The sequence below is a fragment of the Solanum verrucosum genome, unplaced genomic scaffold, assembly GCF_900185275.1.
Source record: "Solanum verrucosum unplaced genomic scaffold, falcon-dt-bn FXZP01000253.1, whole genome shotgun sequence".
In the NCBI taxonomy this organism is placed as follows: Eukaryota; Viridiplantae; Streptophyta; class Magnoliopsida; order Solanales; family Solanaceae; genus Solanum; species Solanum verrucosum.
Window position 1 is genome coordinate 535,873 of NW_026019984.1, and position 20,260 is coordinate 556,132.

The following is a 20,260-nucleotide window of genomic DNA, read 5'->3' on the forward strand; positions in this document are numbered from 1 at the left end:
TTTTTTATGGGGTCAAAGAAAAAATAGAACCAAAAAAGATAAAATTCTTTTTAAGAAATGACATATTTACTGTTCTACCCTTTAATGAGAAGGACCATCACCAATTTTGGACCCTACTCAACAGCTCAGCAATTATCATATACTAACATTTACACCGATCTTAGGTCCCATACAATCAAAATTATTGAAAAACTTATTTATATCAGTAACAATAATAATAATAACAATAATAATATATTTAGTATAATTTTATTAATAAAATAAAGATAGATGGGTTAGTGTTCAAGAAAAAAAATGGAAAAAAATCCATCAAAGCGAGTAGCCTTAATTGAATGTAGTCAAAGAAATATTTACGATAAATTTTAAGAATCTGATGTAAAATTTGCGGTCAACTATTAGCTATATTTTCTAAATATTTTGACCAACGACCGACTAACCAAACATGAAAAAACTCTTTCATAATCCATACCAAACACACCCTTACACTATTATATTTTCTTTTTTGTTGCACAAAAACCTAAATTCTCAAATATTGAAATTCCAAAACTCCAAATAAACACCATTCAAATTTCAAAAAAGAATATTATTTTTTATTTTCCCTCATTTTTAATAAAATAAAATAAAAATCTATTTGTTTGATTTTCCTCTATCTATATCCTCACTTTCTTACCCTATCTTATTATTCCTCTCTTCTCTACAAAAACCTCTGCTTTAACTTCAATGGCATTTTCAAGGGTTTAAGGGCTTTTTTTGGTTCCAAATGTAAGTACACCTTTCTTCTCTACATGCAAAAATAAAAAATAATTAAAATTTAGTACTTTTTCCTCATACCAATTTCACCATTTTACCAAAAAATTCATCTTTTTGAGTAACCCCACCCCCAAACCCATGTCATTTCAGCTTCTTGAAGCAAAATGGGTACAAAAAAATTGAATTTTTAAGCTATTTTTTGAGTGAAAATGGCTAATTTGGGCTTTTGGGTCACTGAAAATGTATAGTTCTTGAATTTTTTTTGTTTATTTGGGATTAATTTTGTCTATTTATGTTTTGCCGACATGTTTTCTAGGGCAAAAGTTTTTTTTTCTGAAATGGTGAGGTTGATACTTGATGATACACTTTTAGGAAAGTGACTGATAAAACGTCGTCGTTTTTAATTAGGAGTAAAAAAAAAATTAATTATTGGTGTTTTTCCCCTAATTTTGTTAAGAATTACTACTATTTTGGTGAAAAGATTTCCCTTTTATGCAGCAATCCTTGATTTAATTAATTAGGGGTTTTCCATATATTTGCAATTATTTTGATATATTTTTTAAATAATTAATGTAATGTGGTGTTTTTATTTTTCTTAATTAATTAATGGTAAGTTATTTAGCATAATTAGATTAAGATTCACTTCATATTTGGATTTTAATTAGAATCTTTTATTTTGGTGTAATGTTAAGTACATTTAACCTAATATGTCTATTAAATTTCTTTCTTAGCTATTAAGTTTAAAAAAAACGTGTAATTTTGAATAGGTAAATAAAAATCCCAACATTATAGATAGGCGTTACTGCTATTCTTTTTTAAACCTTAGTAAAAAAAATTGCTTAAATTAGTGACAGATAATTTTGGAAAATAATATAATCTATATGGTGTGTTACATGTATAAATTATTATTTTTGAATGTTTTTTAGTGGTTAATATCTTGTTATAACTTTTTGGTGTTACAAAGTTACAATCTTTTTTGTATCTCAGAAGAAGATGACTATGGTTGAACATGGTGGTGGTTATATGGATGGAGTTCCTACTGGTCCTATTGTTGATGAAGACTTTGATGACATACTCAATTTCTTGGATATGCCCATGGAAAGTTTGGAGGAAGATGGGCTAGGTGGTGTTGAGTGGGATGTTAGTGAGTCGAAGGATTTTGGACCAATCCCAACCGATGCTCTAATGGATTTTCCGCCTATGCCTCAAGGCAACATTGGCAATCGTCGGGTGAATGCGGTGGCAAAATCACATCCACATCCTCCGGTAAGTGTTATAAGTTTTCTTGTATAGCTTGTTAATGTATGAATGGTTTGTGTAGCCATGTGTGTTTTTGATGTCTTTTGTGTTTAAAGAAATGTGGGAGTTGGTGTAAACTTATGGTTTCGGGGTTTTAGAAGTTGATTTTTAGTTCTTTATTGTGTTGCTGATAAGAAGGGTGAACAAGTGTTATTGTTTAAGCTCGAAAGTGAGGCTCAAAACATGTTGAGTGTTGCGTTTCGCCTCGCTTAAGGGCTTAAGCACGTTTTGACACATAAAACAATTGAAATTTCTCTTTATTGGTTTAAAAAAATCAATTTCTTTGTCCATGTGTTTGATTGTTTTCTCCATTTGTGCCTTTTCTGATTAAAGCCCACACTTTATTTGCTGTTTGCGCTTAAAGCCCCGACGGACATTAGAGTTTGTTTGCACTTTTTGCTTTTTATAACACTAGGGTCTGGTGTGATCTTTGTTTTTTACTTGGAAGTCTATAAACCAGGGTCAGTGTCAAAACTTGAAATTTGTGCTTTTTTTGTTAAGTCTCCCTGCCTCCTGAAGAGTGAATTTGGCTTTACTTGCACATGTCATGTATCTTCATGTTCCTTCCGTGCCTCTTTGGCTTTCAATTATGACTTCACATGTGAAAGCAATGGCATGGAGTGAATATTGGCTTTACTGGCACATACCCTTTATCTTCATGTTCCTTCCATACCTCTACATTTTTCAATAATGAATTCACATATGAAAGCGATACCATGGAGTGAATTTGGCTTTACTTGGAGATACCCTTTATCTTCGTGTTCCTTTCAGTTATGCATTCACATATGAAAGCAATGACATTCTTGTTTGCAAATCCACGTTTTGAGAAACAAAAAACAGCCTATGTAGTGGTATTGTGTGACCATGCTTGATTCCTAATAAAAAAATGTAACTGTCTTAAGGTGATTGTGTTGGCATTGCTTTTCTTTTTCTTTCTAATCTGTCCCTTTGTCTTTTTTCTGCTAATGTAGTCCTTTGCACTCCCCAAACAGCCGCGCAGAAAAAAGAATTTGTATTTGTTTCCTTGTTACACATGTTCTTTGTTTGTGTTTTTCTATTCCTCCAAGTTTCTCATTTGTATAAGCTTCACAAGTTAAGGCCAGGACCTGTTACATGGAGTTCTGCCTGAAAGATAAATCAAATACTGTACCAGCATGCATAATGTTACGGGATTGAAAAGGAAGGATGAAATATATATTTAACTTTTACTTAAATTGGCGTCATTAAAGAAAAACGATATGGTGTTACTTATCAAAAAAGTGTAATTGTTCCAATGTAGAAGATTGGGTTGCAGTAGCTGTTCCTTTTCATCTGTTCTGCTATATGAAAGTTCGTTGCTGGAAATAGCTTGCTCTAATCACAATCGTTCTTCATGTGCTATAGTATATGCTGGACGTGTAGTGCTATGATGTACTGTAGGGATTGGCCAGGTATAAGAGTTCACCTTGTGAGTATTTTGCTTGCTTAAAGTATGGAGTTTGTCTAATGGGGCTTATATAAGTTACTATGATTGCTTGCAACTAGTGATGTTAAGTCACAGTCTCTGCCATAGGGGCTGACTCATTAAAGAACTCTCTATTCATTTTTAATAGTTCTTAAAGATTAATGAACCTTAAGACTAATAGGTAGTTGAGTTTTGTCCCATTTTTTGGAGGCATTAGGCTTGGTGGGAGTCTGGAAGCATCGTGTATGTTGTAGTATTGGCTTTATATATGTAGTTGTTTGCTTTTATATCTGTTGCCATTTGTTGTCGTTCGTGTTTTAATTCCCGCATTATTTTGGTGTTACTGTTTTTTTTTAGATGCCCTGTACTGCTTTCTGCATTGACCTGTCCACTCCCGTATTTCCTTTTTATAACTACTTTGATATGCTGTATCTGAGCCGATGGTTATTCGGAAACAGCCTCTCTACCTCCAGGAAGTAGGGTTTAGATATGTGTACACTCTACCCTCCTTAGATCCCACTTGTGTAATTATGTTAGGTATATTGTTGTTGTTGTTAAGTTTCTGGAAAGATTGGGATGAACCGAGTCAGTTAAGATGAAGTTCTTGCATCTCTCTGGAAATTCCTTTTTCTTCATCGCCTATCTGTCATAGAAAGTTCTGATCTTTCAATGAAAGAGTAAATTGAATGTTTCATATAATAGGACATTGAACCTTTGTGAAGGCACTCGAGTCGCTGACCATAAAATTAAGAAAAGAGGATTATTCTTAAAGCACAGCAGTCTTGCTTCTGTGAAGTAGAAAAACACTGATCCATTGTATTGGAAAGTACTACAAAACAATTCGCAGGAAAAAATCCACCTAATAAAAGAATTCATGAAACCAAAGGGTTATGAACTTTTTCTTAACTCACTATTTCATCCGAGTACTATTTGTTGCTCCTTGTACCTCATTGATCGTATTATCTTGTTGTAGTTTCTGTTTTGTTACTATATATTGTTTCTTGTGCTTCCGTTACTTCTTTTACTGGACTGCTTTGAATAATTTTTCCTTGATGCCGAAGGCCTATTGGAAACAGCCTCTCTACCTCTGAGGTGGGGGTAAGTTCTACGTACACTCTACCCTCCTCAGACCCCAGTTCGTGGGACTACTCTGAGGTAGGGGTATGTTGTTGTTGTTGTTGTAACTCTTATAGAATGGTAGAGTGCAGAAACTGTTCTTCACTTATATCACATGAATTCCTAATTTAGTGCTATTCTGTCAGATCAAATTTACCGAGGTCCAAGGGACTGGTACATTCCAGACACAGAGTCCAGTTTCAGTTCTTGAAGGCAGCAATTCCTGCTCTGGTGGAAAGAGTATACCCATCAAACATGACATTGTCATTCCCGTACGTCCTCGCTCCAAGCGTGCACGACCTTCAGCTGTTAATCCATGGATTTTGATGGCTCCGATATCTTCAACAAGAGTTGCATCCAAGAAGATTTCTGATGCCAGAAAGATGAAAGAGAAGAGGAGAAGATTGTCACTGCTATCTGGTGCCAAGGAGCCCATGAAAAACTATGTTCAACAGATCAATGATGCAGCGTTACCATTATCAGACGTTTACAAGAAGAAGATAACCTCCACACAACAGTCTAGTTTTTTTCAAAAAATGCACACATTGTGAAGTCACAAAGACACCTCAGTGGAGAGAAGGACCACTGGGGCCTAAGACACTATGCAATGCTTGTGGAGTTCGCTATCGTTCAGGGCGTCTATTTCCAGAGTATCGACCAGCTGCTAGTCCTACGTTTGTTCCATCCGTGCACTCAAACTCTCACAGGAAAGTCGTAGAGATGAGGAAAAAGACTCTGTATGGAACAGGTGAAGTTGAGGAACCTCCTAAGGTGATCATGGGAAGAAAGAGTGAAGCTTTGCCAGAACCAACTATTCTTGCTGACCCTGCGATGTCACCCGCGCCAGAGTTTGTTCCTATGAGTAGTTATTTGTTTGATGTATACTGAAGAGATGATTATACTTTTAGTTAGGATCTTAATCTAGTTTATTGTTAAATTTTCGACGGGGGGCACAAGGTGGTTCTGGTGGTATGGTTGCTACTCCTGCTTTCGAATGTACAAAATGTTGAATCTTTAGGGTGTCTAGACTAGATATTTGATTGGAGGTTTAGAAGGAAAAGCTTTGAGTCATGAAAAGCAAAGTTCATCTGATGTAAAAACTGAACTAGATATAGTAAGATGGTTAGGTTTCATTTTTAGTCCCTTGAAGGTGTCCTTCAATATATCTTTATGAGTCTTGATGTCAATGAAGTTGTAGCTTTTGGATTCATCCAATTCTTGGTCATTATCTTTTTAGTTTCTCGTTTCGTGTGTGATACTCGCATTGGAATCTAAGTAATTTTAGAATCGTGTTTGATAGGGGCCATTCAGAGGTAGAACTGTTCACCTATCAAGGATTTTTTGGCAACCAAGGTTCAAAATCGAGATTTCTAGTTAAGGGAGGAGCAATCTGGTTTACTAGTAGCTACTTCAATTTATATTCAAACGTTGCAAAGTTAAAGTTTTACTAAGCCTCTTACTAATCCTTTATTTATGTGGACATACCTATCCCAAAGAAAATAATGGTGCTTTAATCCCAAGCAAGTTCTCATTGTTTATGTCGCTTAATATAAGTTCGTTGTAGTTTGACATTAAAAAGATATGGAGAAAATTCTTTATTATACTGGCGAGACAAATTTGGATGAGATTATATTTTAGTTATGTTAGTATATTTACTTTACTTCCAATATTCACCGCGAATTGAGAAACTCTATAGACTACCATACATCGAGAAATCAAATGAAAATATAGAATTTTTATTTTGTGACCCTAAAACCCCAAAAAATATCATAAGTCATAACAAAGCAATAATTTTAGATGGAGACACTAAGTTTGAGGCATAACAAAGTCTGTCCAATTAATTTTAGAAAATCTATGGCCTATTTTGAATTTTTTGCTTCATATAATTGTGGTCATCTAGGCTTCGAACTATTATTTAAGACCTAAATCTACCTCAAATAAGCTTAAATTTGAAATATTACTTCCATAAGTCATACATAACAAATTTTAATAATCAATTTGCCAACACAATAATCTAACAAACTTATTTTCCAATAATAGTGGTTTGTCATTGTGTTTTCAAGTTTTTTCGACAACATTTATTTATTTTCAAGCTTTTCAACCATCGTGAACTTAATGTTTCATGTAAAGAGAAACAAAACCTATTCAAACTCGGGATCAATGGATAGAATAAGAAGAAATGGAGACGACCAAATAGGATGCCCCGCGAAAATTTTACTAATTTTTGGAGGGGTTCTCTTCCTTTAGGCCAAATATTAGTGGGCCAAAGGAAAGGGCCACACCCACAAACCATAAGGCCCATCAAAGTGAAGGAATCTCAGCCCAATAAGAACCCTTTAATGGGCTTTTCCTCCTTGGGGGTCTACTAGGGAAGTGTGAAAAAACAATGAAAAGTCCCAACATAAAATCGCGCGTTTTATCGTTCAAATGAGTCGATTCTTTAATATTTGCTCTTTAACTAGTAAGTTCTAATTGGACGTAAATTTTGTAGAAGCTGAGTCATGTTCAGACATAATTTCAAAAATACTATAATACTAAAATATAAATTTATGTCCCATGAAAGAATTAGGTATTTATTATGAGGGGCACAAATTAAAGACCGGGACCAATCCAAAATAATGCAAAAGACCTAATCTTAGGATCCTTGTAATTATTTTTTCTTACTCTTATATACAATTATTTGGAGTTTTGGACCACCAAACCAAGTTTTTATGTTAAATGATAATTTGATGTAATAATACATATATTATAGATGATCATGATTTAGTAATAATATTATGTACTTGTTGATTTGATATATTATTCAAACGTGTTGATGAATTCTTTTATACAAGTATTTATAATCTAAATAATTGATAAAGATTATTTGAATACACTTGACACATGGTATGTCCATTACCTACTAAGCCATGTTGTAATGACTAAATAAATCATTAATAATGTGCATGGTGTCTTCAATGATCAATGAAGGGGATTCATAATAGAATAATAAGATATATTGTCTAATTTTCAAAGAAGGCCAAAATATTAAATGATTTTACAAATAACAATATTCAGTGTAGTTTCACATTGTGAATTTGTTGAAAGTGAAATGTATGCAAATTATATCACTATCTCATAGAGATAAGAGATTGTTTACTCCCAATTCAGATGATGTATATCAAAGAATATACATAAGAAAAGAGATATAACAAGTACCAAAGGAAGCATAATATAACATATGATAAAAGAAACAAATCGACAACAACATAAATCTCAAACAGAAAACTACTAATATAAATGAGAAACAAGTACAAGGCGTCATATTACCATCAAACCTAACACGTAGGATATGAAACGATTTTTATCATTTGTCAAAAAGTCTTAGTAATCAAAACTACTCAACATTTGAAAAAATACAGCACACTCCTCATAAAATTAGTTTAGGTGTGCGGAAGCTGACTCGAACAGCGAAACAAGAATGTCATTGGTACACCTTTGGCTAGTTGTGCATTTATTAAATGTTGTTTGGTCCCCTTTTGTTTATTACTACTACTATTTGCTCTGTAAATGCCATGTGATCTTTTTCACAGAAAAGTCTACAAAATTATTGGCACCATTTTGAGTCCTCTGCAATGGGCCTAGTCCAATAATCCACCTGGTCCATACTCTAATAACTCACATCTTTTGTTTCAAGAAAATAAAAAGTTAAAACATCTAAATTTAAATTTTAGACTATATTTTTTTTGTTTTAAAATAAATGTCATTTTAATAAAAATTAAATTCATTAAGAAATTAATAAAATATAATATGTAGTTTACTATACTATTTCTATTTAATATTGTTAAGAAGATTTTTCTGACTATTTCGCATTTGCGTGCGTAGAGTTTCATATGGAGGAAGCGTTCCTAATAAAAAATATTTTCATACTCAAAATTCGAACTTGAAACCTCTGATTAAGAGGGAAGCAACCCATATCCCATCCTTTGATGTAAGAAGATGGTTATAAGAGTATAATTGAAAAAATATATTAATTTTTATCTTGAAAAATCAAGATGACGCATTATTTTGAGAATGGAGGAAGTAATAATCTTTTTTTATGAAATGGAGAATTCTTTCGTTATTTCTTCTATTTCAATTCATTTACCTTACTTTTCTTATTAATTCGTTTAGATAAACGTCTTCTTCTTTTTTTTTAACAATTTTAAGTTTTTACACGTCATATTATCGTAAAAAAAATTAAGAAACAATCTTCAACTTATATACCAAAAATAAATAAAAAATTATCAATGAAAATAAGGGGTAAGTACCACATTGGCTAATGTAATGAGGACCATCAAAGGTTGCGGTACAAATACGTAATAGTAATTACTTCTTCATCCTTATTTACAAATCTTAAATTTAAGTATTATACTTTTTAAAATTATTTTTTTAGATAATAAATCTAAATTAATCGAGCTCCAAATTAAATATCGAACACTTTGTCACAAGATGACATTGATGCTGTTACATTGCTGCTGAGCTTTATCCTTTACTTTCTATAAACTGCCAGTTAGCTTTATCTTTTTCTCGTCTTTTTGTCTTTTACTATTCAATACTATATGCAAAAGTTTGATTAATTTAAATTTATGTATTACTTCTTCTATTTAATAATAATTATTTATTATTGATTTGGTACCCTCCTTAAAAAATACTTAGTAAATAATATGAGTGATATTATTATATTATTATTTGATTTGATTAAATTTAATGTTTTGAAAAATATGTTAGATGATAAATGATACTTATTTAATAGCAAGGATAAAATAGACTCAAAAAATAAATTATCTCTTGATTTCTAAATAGAACACATATAGTTGAACAATTATTTTTAGTATAGTGAACAACTATTATTGAACGATGGGAGTATTATATAATCACTATCGAGGCTAATAAAACAATTGATGACACTAATTAACAAGATAAGGAACATCAAATCAAATACTCAACAAGAAAACCGTTCATTATCCTATCCTCCATGGTACATTATACTTAATAGGCGTTTAGCCATGTAATGTCATACTATAATATAAAATCGTGAGACGGAATCAACGTTTGAACATGCGATTTCACATATGAGCTTAAATATAATTTATTTATTTTTCATTTGATATTTTCGTACCTATATTGAAGTTCAACTATATTTGAATTCGCCTTGAGAAGTTTCATATTATGAGCAAAATACACCTTAATAAAGGTTATTTCGTACTCACAGAGACTCAAAACAAAAATATCTAATTAAAAATAAAAGAATAGTAATTAAGGGTAATTTCGAGCTAGAATTATAACTAGGACGACATAAATGAACCAAACTTCTAAACGAATGATAAAATTATACATTTTCATAAATTATAAAGATGAATTTAGTCTTAGAAGAAATTAGTGTTATATAAAACAAAAACAATATCTCTATCTTTATGAGATAGAGATAAGAATTAAGATTCATATATGTACACTCTATTCTCTTCAGATCTCATCAATTAAATTACACTAAACATTTAATAAGAGATCTCCATTTAACACATAAAAGATCTGAAAAAATTATTTTTTTATTCGACCGTGAAATCTCATTTCTAGATATTTTTTGTATATGAACTTTTGAATGTGGCTCTAATAATTAACATGGTTGGTGTTAGGTCATAAAACTCTAGGACATATATATGTTCCACCATGAAAAGGTCATTTATTTATGGAGAAGGACCACTTAAAAAGAACTGGCTAGGACAATTGCTCAGCCCTATTATTGAATAGTACTTTAGCTGGTTTTGTTTGTGACAAGATATACTTATATAATAAAAAAAAAAACAAATGAGAAATATAGTATAGTACTTAGAAAAATTTTGTTAAAATTAGTGAAATGTAAAAGGGTTAATAGGGGATCACATTTAATGCTTCTTAAAGTTCTTTTTGCTGTTGGCTTGATGTGGTATGTCTGTTACAATGTTACTTTCTTCCCCTCTCAACCACTTGTCATTTTGTATATTTTGACAAGTCACCATCGAAAATTGTACCGAGATGAATATATATGTATATATCAAATGTTTAAATTCTTAATCATACGTTTTGAGTTTGAACTTTGAGTGTAAAAATAACTTCTGATAAGAAATGTTTCTCATATAATGAGGCTATATGCGATGTAAGTTCAAATTTGTGGAGTTTCGTTATGAATACTGAAATTAGGTGAAAAAAACAAAATAACAAGCTGGAAAGTTGTAGCTTATCAGCAAGGGATAAATGAGATCCTTTCATTCTAACTCAGGTAGGTGTATTATGTTCGAGCTTGAGAATTGATAGATTTTGATAGAAACTATTTCTAATGGTCTTATCTATAAATGAGATCATTTCATTCTTGTCTAGGCGTATGAAGTTCAAAGTCTGAAATGAATAGATTTTTTTTATCAGAAACATGTTTTTTTAAATAAACTTGACGCGATGAGAATTTGAGTTAATCAATTTTTTAATTAACCAATTCAATAAATTTTGAATACTAAAGTTGGTTAAACCAAGAGATGTCATTTTCTTTTGTTGTATCATAAGTTGCCCTTGCATATATGTGAGTTATTATGATAGCAAAAAATACACCTTTCTTAGAAATGTGTTCATTTTGTACCTTTAAATATATCAATTATCAGAGTTGTTATTGTACAAGCATTTAAAAAATAAGAGGGAAATGATTCATTACATTAAAAGAAGAGAAAAAGAATAGAGTTTTGTACTTTACAAAATCATAATTGTACTTCATTGTAGCTTTTTATTTTAAAAAATTCTGTTTTTTAACTCTATATTAACTATCTGTATTAAAATTCGATTAAATATATATTTGTATGTCATAGGATCCATTACTCAAAGCAAGACTCTCCTCTTTCAAAAATAGGAGTAACATGTATAAAATCCCTTTAAAATTGTATGACTGCATTTGGTTATATCATTAAATTGATCATTTTTCAAGAGAATAAAAGATAATTTTTCAAGTTTAAAAATTATTTTTAATCAATTTTTCAATCAAATTTTCATTTTTCACTCATAAAATTATATTATTATTAATTTTTAGAAAAAAAGCATATGTCCCAATACAACTTTTTTAACTTCTAACAAAATTAATGAACTCAAATTAAGAGTTTTGTGTCATTTTGCAATAAGTGGGGTAACTTGTATTCATGTGCAATCTGAAATCAATGTCTTTTTTCTATTTTCCATGTCTTCATTCAAATGACTTGTCCATTATCTCCTTTGTAAGTTTATGACCTTTGAAATTTATCAAGATTCTATCGAAAATAATTTTTTCATATTTATAAAAATAAGTATATAATACGTGTATACATCACTCTCTTCATATTTCACTTATTTGATTGAATAGTGTCGTATAATTACCTTAAATTGTCTTACTTTTGATTTTATTCTATTTAAAAAGATTGTATCTTCTTTAATTTGACAATTTTTTAATTTGAACTTTTCACGAGAAACATTTAAGATAACACAATTGCAAATCCTTACTTTCTTTGTTACATTTTATGTGACATTCTTTCCATTTTAGTCTGTCCAAAAAAAGTCACTTTTTTATAATTAGAATTAATTTAATTTATAATTCTTTTTATTCTTAATGAAATGATTTTTCAATCATATAAATATTTAAGAATTATTATAGATCATGAATTTCAAAAGTTTTGCATTTTTTTAAATACCGTGTTAAATTAAAATATATCACATAAAATAAGACGAAAAAAATATTTATTTTTTTGTTTTGAAAAATTAAATTGGAACTGTGGATTTGAAAGGACAGATCATATAAAAAGGCAAATACTTTTATGTCAGCATTACGTTTTAGCCTATCAATATATATTGCCACGAACAAAAGCTAATGCTACTACTACTACTCACGCGTCCTTTAAGAGCGTGCGTATCACGCTCGTCTCGAATCCCGAGGCTATCAATTTATCGATACTCACTTTGGAGTCCGAATTATTTTACGCCTTTTTGAGAGATAATATATTTGAAATCCAATAAATTGAATGGATTATGAAAGATTTGAACTCGACTCATCCTAATCCTTTTTGATAGATATCAAATTTGAATTCGATAAATTGAATGGATTATGAATACCTTAACTTTGAATCATAATGTTCGAATTTTTATTTAATCATTTTAAATAAAAATGACTTTGAAACTATACTTTATCATTAATTTATGTGACTTTTTTTTTTCCATTCATAGAAAATCACTTCTAAATTATACTTTCAATGTTTAATAGTTAAACATGTGTGATATATATCATGTGTTGGTCATTTTCAAAACAAGATAATAATTAGAGTTAATGATTCAAAAGACAACTAAGCTATTATACGAATTTCATAATTTAACTATTAGTTATTTTTTTTCTTTTATTTGAATTATCACAATCTTAAACCACACCTCAAAACTCATAGTTTACGTAGAAAACAGAAATCGTTAGTTGAAACGTAAAACTTGCAAATAAGCAATATTTTCTAGTCTTTCTATCTCAATTTGTGTAACACTATTCAAATTATGAGAGTCAAATAACGTAAATTCAAACATGAAATATTTTAATTTTTTAAAATAAAATTTATATATTTAAAACCATGTAAAAAGTACCATTTATTACAATAATTTATAATTCAAGCTTTACGACGATAGAAAGAAGACTTGTTTAAATATCAATTTTTTTTTTAAAAATCAAATAAATTAAGACGGAGTAAGTAATAGGAGTATATATATATATATTACTGTTTCTTACAATCATCTTTAATCACTAACATGATGCAATTTGTACTGAGTAAATACTGACAAAGTGAAAACTGTTATTTTTATGTCATTTACTTTTACTGTCCTTGCTTTTTTTTAACCAGGGTTAAATTTGTCCAAAGTCAGTTTAACTGTTCTTACGAGAAGTCCACTTTCAGTAAAAAGACTGTGTCCCTTATTTCTCGCGTTTTCTATACGATATTTTATCAACTATAAATATTATTACTCTCTCCGTTTAAATTTACGTAACGTAATTTAACTAGACACAAAAATGCATCTCTTTTTTAGACGGAGTATATGCTTAATAAGAAAAATGCATCTCTTTTTTAGTTTTTTAAGAAAAATATGTCGTATAAAATCAAGACGGTGAAAATAGTTAGTGCTCATATTAAGGGGTTGTTAAGTTGACCTTATAGGATAAATAAACAAGGTTATTTTATAGAAATATCTAATTCAACTATCAATACGTGTGATAGAAATAATAGTTTTTGAAATATCCTTTTTCATATTTAATTTGAGATATTAGTTAATTTTGAGATTAACTTATTTCAATATTTATAATAAATGATGATAATATATATATATATATATATATAAAAGATAAAATAGTCTCATAAAATATACATATTTATTTCATTTCACATTACCAAACATTTGATTAAGTAATATCTATAATCAAATCAAATGTGGAATAACTAATATATTTGTCTCAAAATTATTGTTCTTTTATAAAACATCCCGTGCATTTATAGAATCAACCCAAACTAATTCATGTCTAGTTTGAAACTTATTATTTCTTATTTCACCAATCAAACAACTCCAACACATATATATCGTGTTTGAAAAAGAATTGCATCTTAGTAATCCAATTATTCTAGGTAAATTTTAGGGATAATAGTCTGGAAAATACTCAACTTTGGCCGAATTTGTTGTTACGATACCAAACTTTTATGAGGACCTATTACCCCTAGACTATTTAATATCGTATGTTTAAAATACACTATTAAATAATTAATGGGTAAAAGGTCATTCATAAAGTTTGGTATCGTAACAACAATTTCGGTCAAAGTTGAAATATTTTTCAGATCATTTTCCCTAAATTTTACATTCAAATTCGTAAGCTATAAATTATAAATTACACGGAGATAACTTTACCACTATATATCGAAAATTGGTTATACCGAAAACCATGTCGTTTCTTCTCGTGTCTCATCTTAAATTTTAACTTGCTATACTTAGCAGCATAATAAGTACTACGTCTTCTAGTAGTGAAGTTCACATTTTTTTTCTTTTGTCGCGAAGCAAAACGGCACCGGCGACGGCGACGGCAACGGTGATTGATGAGTAAAAGGAGTGAAAACGGAGTGAGATTTGACTGCGGGATTGTGAGAAGTAAGTAGTGTATATTCCGTCAACTAATAACGCCGGCCGGCCGGCGACTACATTTACTGATCTCGTAGAGGATGTTGTTTTCGTCATTTACTTACTACGATCCAAGTTTCCGGTGTTGTTTTGCGTGAATCGTCTCGTTTCAGCTTCGATCGGAGTAGAAACTGTACGGATATTGACATTCTCTTTAATGCATTTATATTTACATACACAGTATTCTCTCTGTAAATGTGTGAAGAGTTTTTGAAGCTGCAAAGCCTGTAATCGGAAGTTTTTTTTTCAACCGATATTGATTGATTGATAAAAGTAGAAAGATGGAAGTCAGAAGTTGCTGCTTTCGGTTTTAGGATTTGATTGAAGAGGAGAGCATTGATGATGACTCTGTAGAGTCATATATTATTTTTCGATTTTTGAGGCTTTAATTTCTGTTTTCATTACTGGAAATTTTCATTTTCATTTTCAAAATCGTTAGTAATTTCATCAGATCCATATTTCTTGCCTGTAAATGTGTGTGTTTATTCAGTTCAGTATTTGTTTCTGTATTTATTTTTCTCTTTCTCTGGACCTTTCACTAGGATTTTTTGGTTGAAATTTCTGGTTTCTGTCCTTTTTTTCCTCATTTCTGGACCTTTTAATTGAACTTGTTGAGAGTAGTTTTCTCCACTGTTCTGTAGACTCTTCAAAAATGTCAACGGATGCGTGTCTGATGCTTCAAAAATAGTGTATATTTGGAAAATCTGTCAACAATTTTGGAGAGTGTGAGCAAAATAGATTTACTCTGCTGCGTGAAATTGTTGTTGAAATTTTATTGGTTTTTGACTTTCTGTAGTTATTTTCTAATTTTTTGTACCTTCTACTTGAATATCTTGTCTAAATTTATTGGTTTCTGTACGTGTTTTCTCATTTTTGTATCTTTTTGCTTTGAATTTATTTCTGAAATTTGCTTTATTTGTGGTTACACAGCTTTTAAGCTTTTCCGGAATTGCTGTTCTGTAATTGTTTTCAAATAAGGAGAAGGAGAAAAACTGTTGGATTAGCGAAATGAAGGAGGTTTTGGAGAAGTGTGTAGATTCACAGCTATGGCACGCCTGTGCAGGAGGAATGGTGCAAATCCCTCCGGTTAACTCCAAAGTCTACTATTTTCCACAAGGGCATGCTGAGCATACTCTAATGAATGTGGATTTCTCTGCACTACCAAGAAGTCCTGCTCTGATTCTATGCAGGGTAGCTGCTGTGAAGTTCTTAGCGGACCTTGAAACGGACGAGGTTTATGCTAAGATTAGGGTTGTCCCAGTTGGGAACAAGGGAAATGACTTTGATGATGATGATGACATTTTGGGTAGTAATGAGTCAGGAACAACTGAAAAACCCAATTCGTTTGCCAAGACATTGACTCAATCGGATGCAAATAATGGTGGTGGATTCTCTGTGCCAAGATACTGTGCAGAGACCATATTTCCTAGGTTGGATTACACAGCTGACCCACCTGTGCAGACCGTGACAGCCAAAGATGTTCATGGTGAAACTTGGAAGTTTAGGCACATTTATAGGGGTACTCCCAGGAGGCATTTGTTAACGACTGGTTGGAGTAGTTTTGTGAATCAGAAGAAACTTGTTGCTGGAGATTCCATTGTGTTTTTGAGGGGAGAAAATGGTGAACTTTATGTGGGAATTCGTAGGGCAAAACGAGGTGGTATTGGTGGGCCTGAAGCCCCTTCTGGATGGAACTCTGGTGCAGGAAATTATGGTGGATTTTCTGCGTTTTTGAGGGAAGAGATGAGCAAGAATGGAAATTTGAGTTCTCCTACTGGGAGCGTAAGGGGAAAGGTAAGGGTGAGGCCTGAATCAGTTGTGGAAGCTGCATATCTTGCTGCTAGTGGACAGCCTTTTGAAGTTGTTTATTATCCCCGTGCAAACACACCAGAATTTTGTGTTAGGGCGTCTTCAGTGAATACTGCAATGAGGACTCAATGGTGCTCAGGGATGAGGTTCAAAATGGCTTTTGAAACCGAGGATTCTTCTCGAATCAGTTGGTTCATGGGAACTATATCCTCCATTCAGCTTGCTGATCCCATCCGCTGGCCCAATTCGCCATGGCGGCTTCTTCAGGTAATGCAGCTATTTTCAGCTTCCTATTTGGTGCCAGAGTTTGTGTTGTTGTCCATTAAAATGTCAATTACCTGGCCATTGTTCTGATATTCTCTGTATCGGCTCTTTAGTTGATTAGTGAATATCTTATAGCGAGTTAATAGTCCTCCAATATTATTTCAACCTACTTCCTGTATTTCTAAGGTGTTGCGAGATTTCATTGTTGCACTGCAGTGGCACTGTTCAACTTTCTTAGAGCTTTTCTCTGTATGTTTAGGATTTATGTCATGTTCTGGTTAAGCTCATATAACTCGTAATCAGCCTGATGCCAGGAAGATCTGTTGTTTCCTTTTTCATGATTATTAAGTGTAGATAACACATTCCCTTCTATTGCAAGGTCATTCTATAAATTGTCCGCATCACATTTCTCGATTCTCTATAATTCTCAAGGTGTTGCTTTCTTTCTCTGTCCATCATTGTTTTCTTGGGAATAAGGGTTATAAGTTTTAGGGATCTGTCCAAGAGATGTTCTCGTCATCTTGTATCATATATTGGTAACTTCAGAAAAATTACTTGGGTATTTCATTGGCAAACTATGACATGAAATAGCTGTTACATTTGTTTTTTCATTACGTTGCCATACAACTACATTGATGTCCTCAAGATTTCAAAATGCAATATGCAGTTGCGGCTTTGCTTATCGTTTAGTCTAAGTTAAGTGTGGTAAAACTTTTCTCCATGATGTACTGCAGGTGGCATGGGATGAACCTGATTTATTGCAGAACGTTAAACATGTCAGCCCATGGCTTGTCGAATTGGTCTCAAATATGCCAGTCATACACCCCTCGCCCTTCTCACCGCCAAGAAAAAAGCTGCGTCTACCACCAGATTTCTCTCTTGACAGCCAATTTCAGTTACCATTTTTTTCAGGCAACCCCCTCAGGTCCAGCAGTCCTTTCTGTTGTTTATCTGACAACATCACTGCAGGCATACAGGGAGCCAGGCATGCTCAATTTGGAGTACCTTTATTGGATCTTCACCTTAGCAACAACTTACCGTCCGGACTGTTACCACCAAGTTTCCAGCGTGTTGCAGCCAACTCACAACTTCCTAATGTCATCAATAGGTACCAAAATGACAGAAATGATAACATCTCTTGTTTGCTTACCATGGGTACTTCAAGTAAGACATTGGAGAAAAATGATAGTGTGAATACACCTCGGTTCTTACTCTTCGGTCAGCCAATTCTGACTGAGCAACAAATCTCTAATGGATGTTCTGTCACTGCTCCGCAAGTTGTCCAAACAGGGAAGGACTTAGGCAGGATACAACTGATCAACGAAAAACATCCTCCTGAGCAGAAAGGCAGCATTCAAGACAATCTATCAAGTGCGACATTTTTCTGGAATCGAGGTTATCATGCAGCTGAACTTGGTGTACTCGATACTGGTCACTGCAAAGTATTCCTCGAGTCAGAGGATGTTGGCCGTACACTTGATCTGTCAGTTATGGGATCATATGAAGAACTGTACAGAAGACTTGCAAACATGTTTGGACTAGAAAGACCAGATATGCTGACCCGTGTGCTCTATCATGATGCAACAGGTGCTGTTAAACACACCGGAGATGAACCATTCAGGTGCCTTGTTTTTTCCAGTACCTTCTGCTTTTGATGATTTTTCCAGTGAAAAAGGCAGTGTGTACGTACGTGCGTGAGCACACATTGTTTATTTGAAATTTAATGAATCATTCTCTCGGATTTGTTTTGCAGTGAATTTGTTAAGAGTGCAAAAAGATTGACAATTCTGATGAACTCAAGCAGCAATATTAAAAGGTAATTGTTAATCATACTCTCCCTTGAAAGGCGACTTCATATCATATCATACTAATGATAGCTAAGTCCTTTAACTGGAAAGTATGATAATTTTCAAAGTAAATGTTCCGTATTTGCCACTTTTTGATTTCTTGCAACCTTGTATATCAGGAAATGGATAACTGGTCTCGCAACTGCTGAACGTGGTCTAGATTCTTCAAACCAGGCAGGACCTCTTAGCATCTTTGCATAGAATCATCGGCATTTGATAGCCTGTGTTTATAAGTACCTTTCTCGTTTGTTTTTTCTCGCAGCCACTGCTTCACTGCTAGTGCTAAGGACACTGTAAGTGAAACATTGTGTTTGTTTCTGTATGGATATTTTGAGTTACTCTTTACGTTGGAAACATTCAATGTGCTTTCTTTAACAGTTCCTACTGCGACAGACAGCGCCAAGGCTGTGGTGCTGTCGTGTTTGTTGGTGTTTTTAATCTGAAAGGACATGAACATGTGAGCTGGTGCATTTATGTTTTTGACATGGACATGTTCGTCATTTACTCGTGCTCCCCCCGCCCCCCACCCAATCACGATTGCCTATTGTGCATGTTCTTTACAATTGTATTGTTGAATTGTATAATCATCTCATCTAGAAACAAGAACTAAATGTTAAATGTTTCAAATAGGGAAACTCAGAGCAACTTTTGATCATATTTTTACATTTATGTGACTTGTTTGCATTTTAATATTAACATTCTGATATTTCATTGTCCATGGTACTTTGGGCATGTCAATATTTAATTCTCTATTTTAATGGTCGATCTGAAATTGGGAAAAATGACCAGAAACTATGTGGGGAAATAAAATGAATGGTCTAGGATAAGCAAATAAAGTAAACACCTGTTGTAGAAAATGGAAAGGAACATTCATTTCTCACCCACTTTTGTCTCCTTCAAATGTTTTGTCAAATTATATTAATGTGAAATTTGTTCCTCTTTATCTTCTTTTTTTTCCTTTTTTTTTTTATCAAAAAGGTTTGACTTCAACTAATATCAGGATCTATTGAAAATAATCTCTTTATTTCATGAAAAATAGAGATAATTCATGTGTATATCCTGCCTTCCTCAGATTTTACTTAGTGAAATTACAGACTTGATAAGATGTATTAGAGAATCTAATCCATATATCATACATGATATTACTTAATCCTTTGTTTGGTAAGATTTTCAGCATATGGATAACTAAGTATAAGGTTTACACTTTATAATACTGAATAAAATGCATAACTAATACATAACAAATTATGATAATAGTAACAGATGTGCTTATTAATACATGGATAAGCATGGTCAAAGACAAAACTGTCTTTAATATATCAAATTAAATATAAAAAATAATCTCAACATAATTTATCCCAACATTAATAATACGAGACACTTTATTCAATATTTTTATTATAATATCTATCAAACGACCCCTCAACTAATTACCAAAAACAAAACAACAATTGAAGCATTGCTTGCCAACCCAATCATGGTTAGGTTTTCATCAAATCAATGTGATTTCTACTTTAATCAGACTCCACTC

At 32.2% G+C, this 20,260-nt stretch overlaps 1 protein-coding gene and 1 pseudogene across 1 annotated transcript; both read left to right on the plus strand.

Moving 5' to 3' along the window:
* Positions 1-920: 920 nt before the first annotated feature.
* On the plus strand, positions 921-5,817 carry LOC125818307 (GATA transcription factor 11-like; annotated as a pseudogene).
* An 8,783-nt stretch (positions 5,818-14,600) lies between these two features.
* On the plus strand, positions 14,601-19,109 carry LOC125818418 (auxin response factor 18-like). Its single transcript, XM_049497938.1, has 5 exons — positions 14,601-14,942; positions 15,740-16,885; positions 17,617-18,503; positions 18,636-18,698; positions 18,849-19,109. The coding sequence occupies exons 2-5, from the start codon at positions 15,818-15,820 to the stop codon at positions 18,928-18,930; spliced, it is 2,100 nt and encodes a 699-aa protein (XP_049353895.1). The 5' UTR covers positions 14,601-14,942; positions 15,740-15,817; the 3' UTR covers positions 18,931-19,109.
* The last annotated feature ends 1,151 nt before the right edge of the window (positions 19,110-20,260 follow it).

What these genes read in the sequence shown, in the direction of transcription:
- LOC125818418 (XM_049497938.1), top strand. Translation starts at nt 15,818, where the DNA reads ATGAAGGAGGTTTTGGAGAAGTGTGTAGATTCACAGCTATGGCACGCC. An exon ending in CGCCATGGCGGCTTCTTCAG is followed by an intron (nt 16,886 to 17,616) that starts GTAATGCAGCTA and finishes GATGTACTGCAG; the next exon opens with GTGGCATGGGATGAACCTGA. An exon ending in ACCGGAGATGAACCATTCAG is followed by an intron (nt 18,504 to 18,635) that starts GTGCCTTGTTTT and finishes TTTGTTTTGCAG; the next exon opens with TGAATTTGTTAAGAGTGCAA.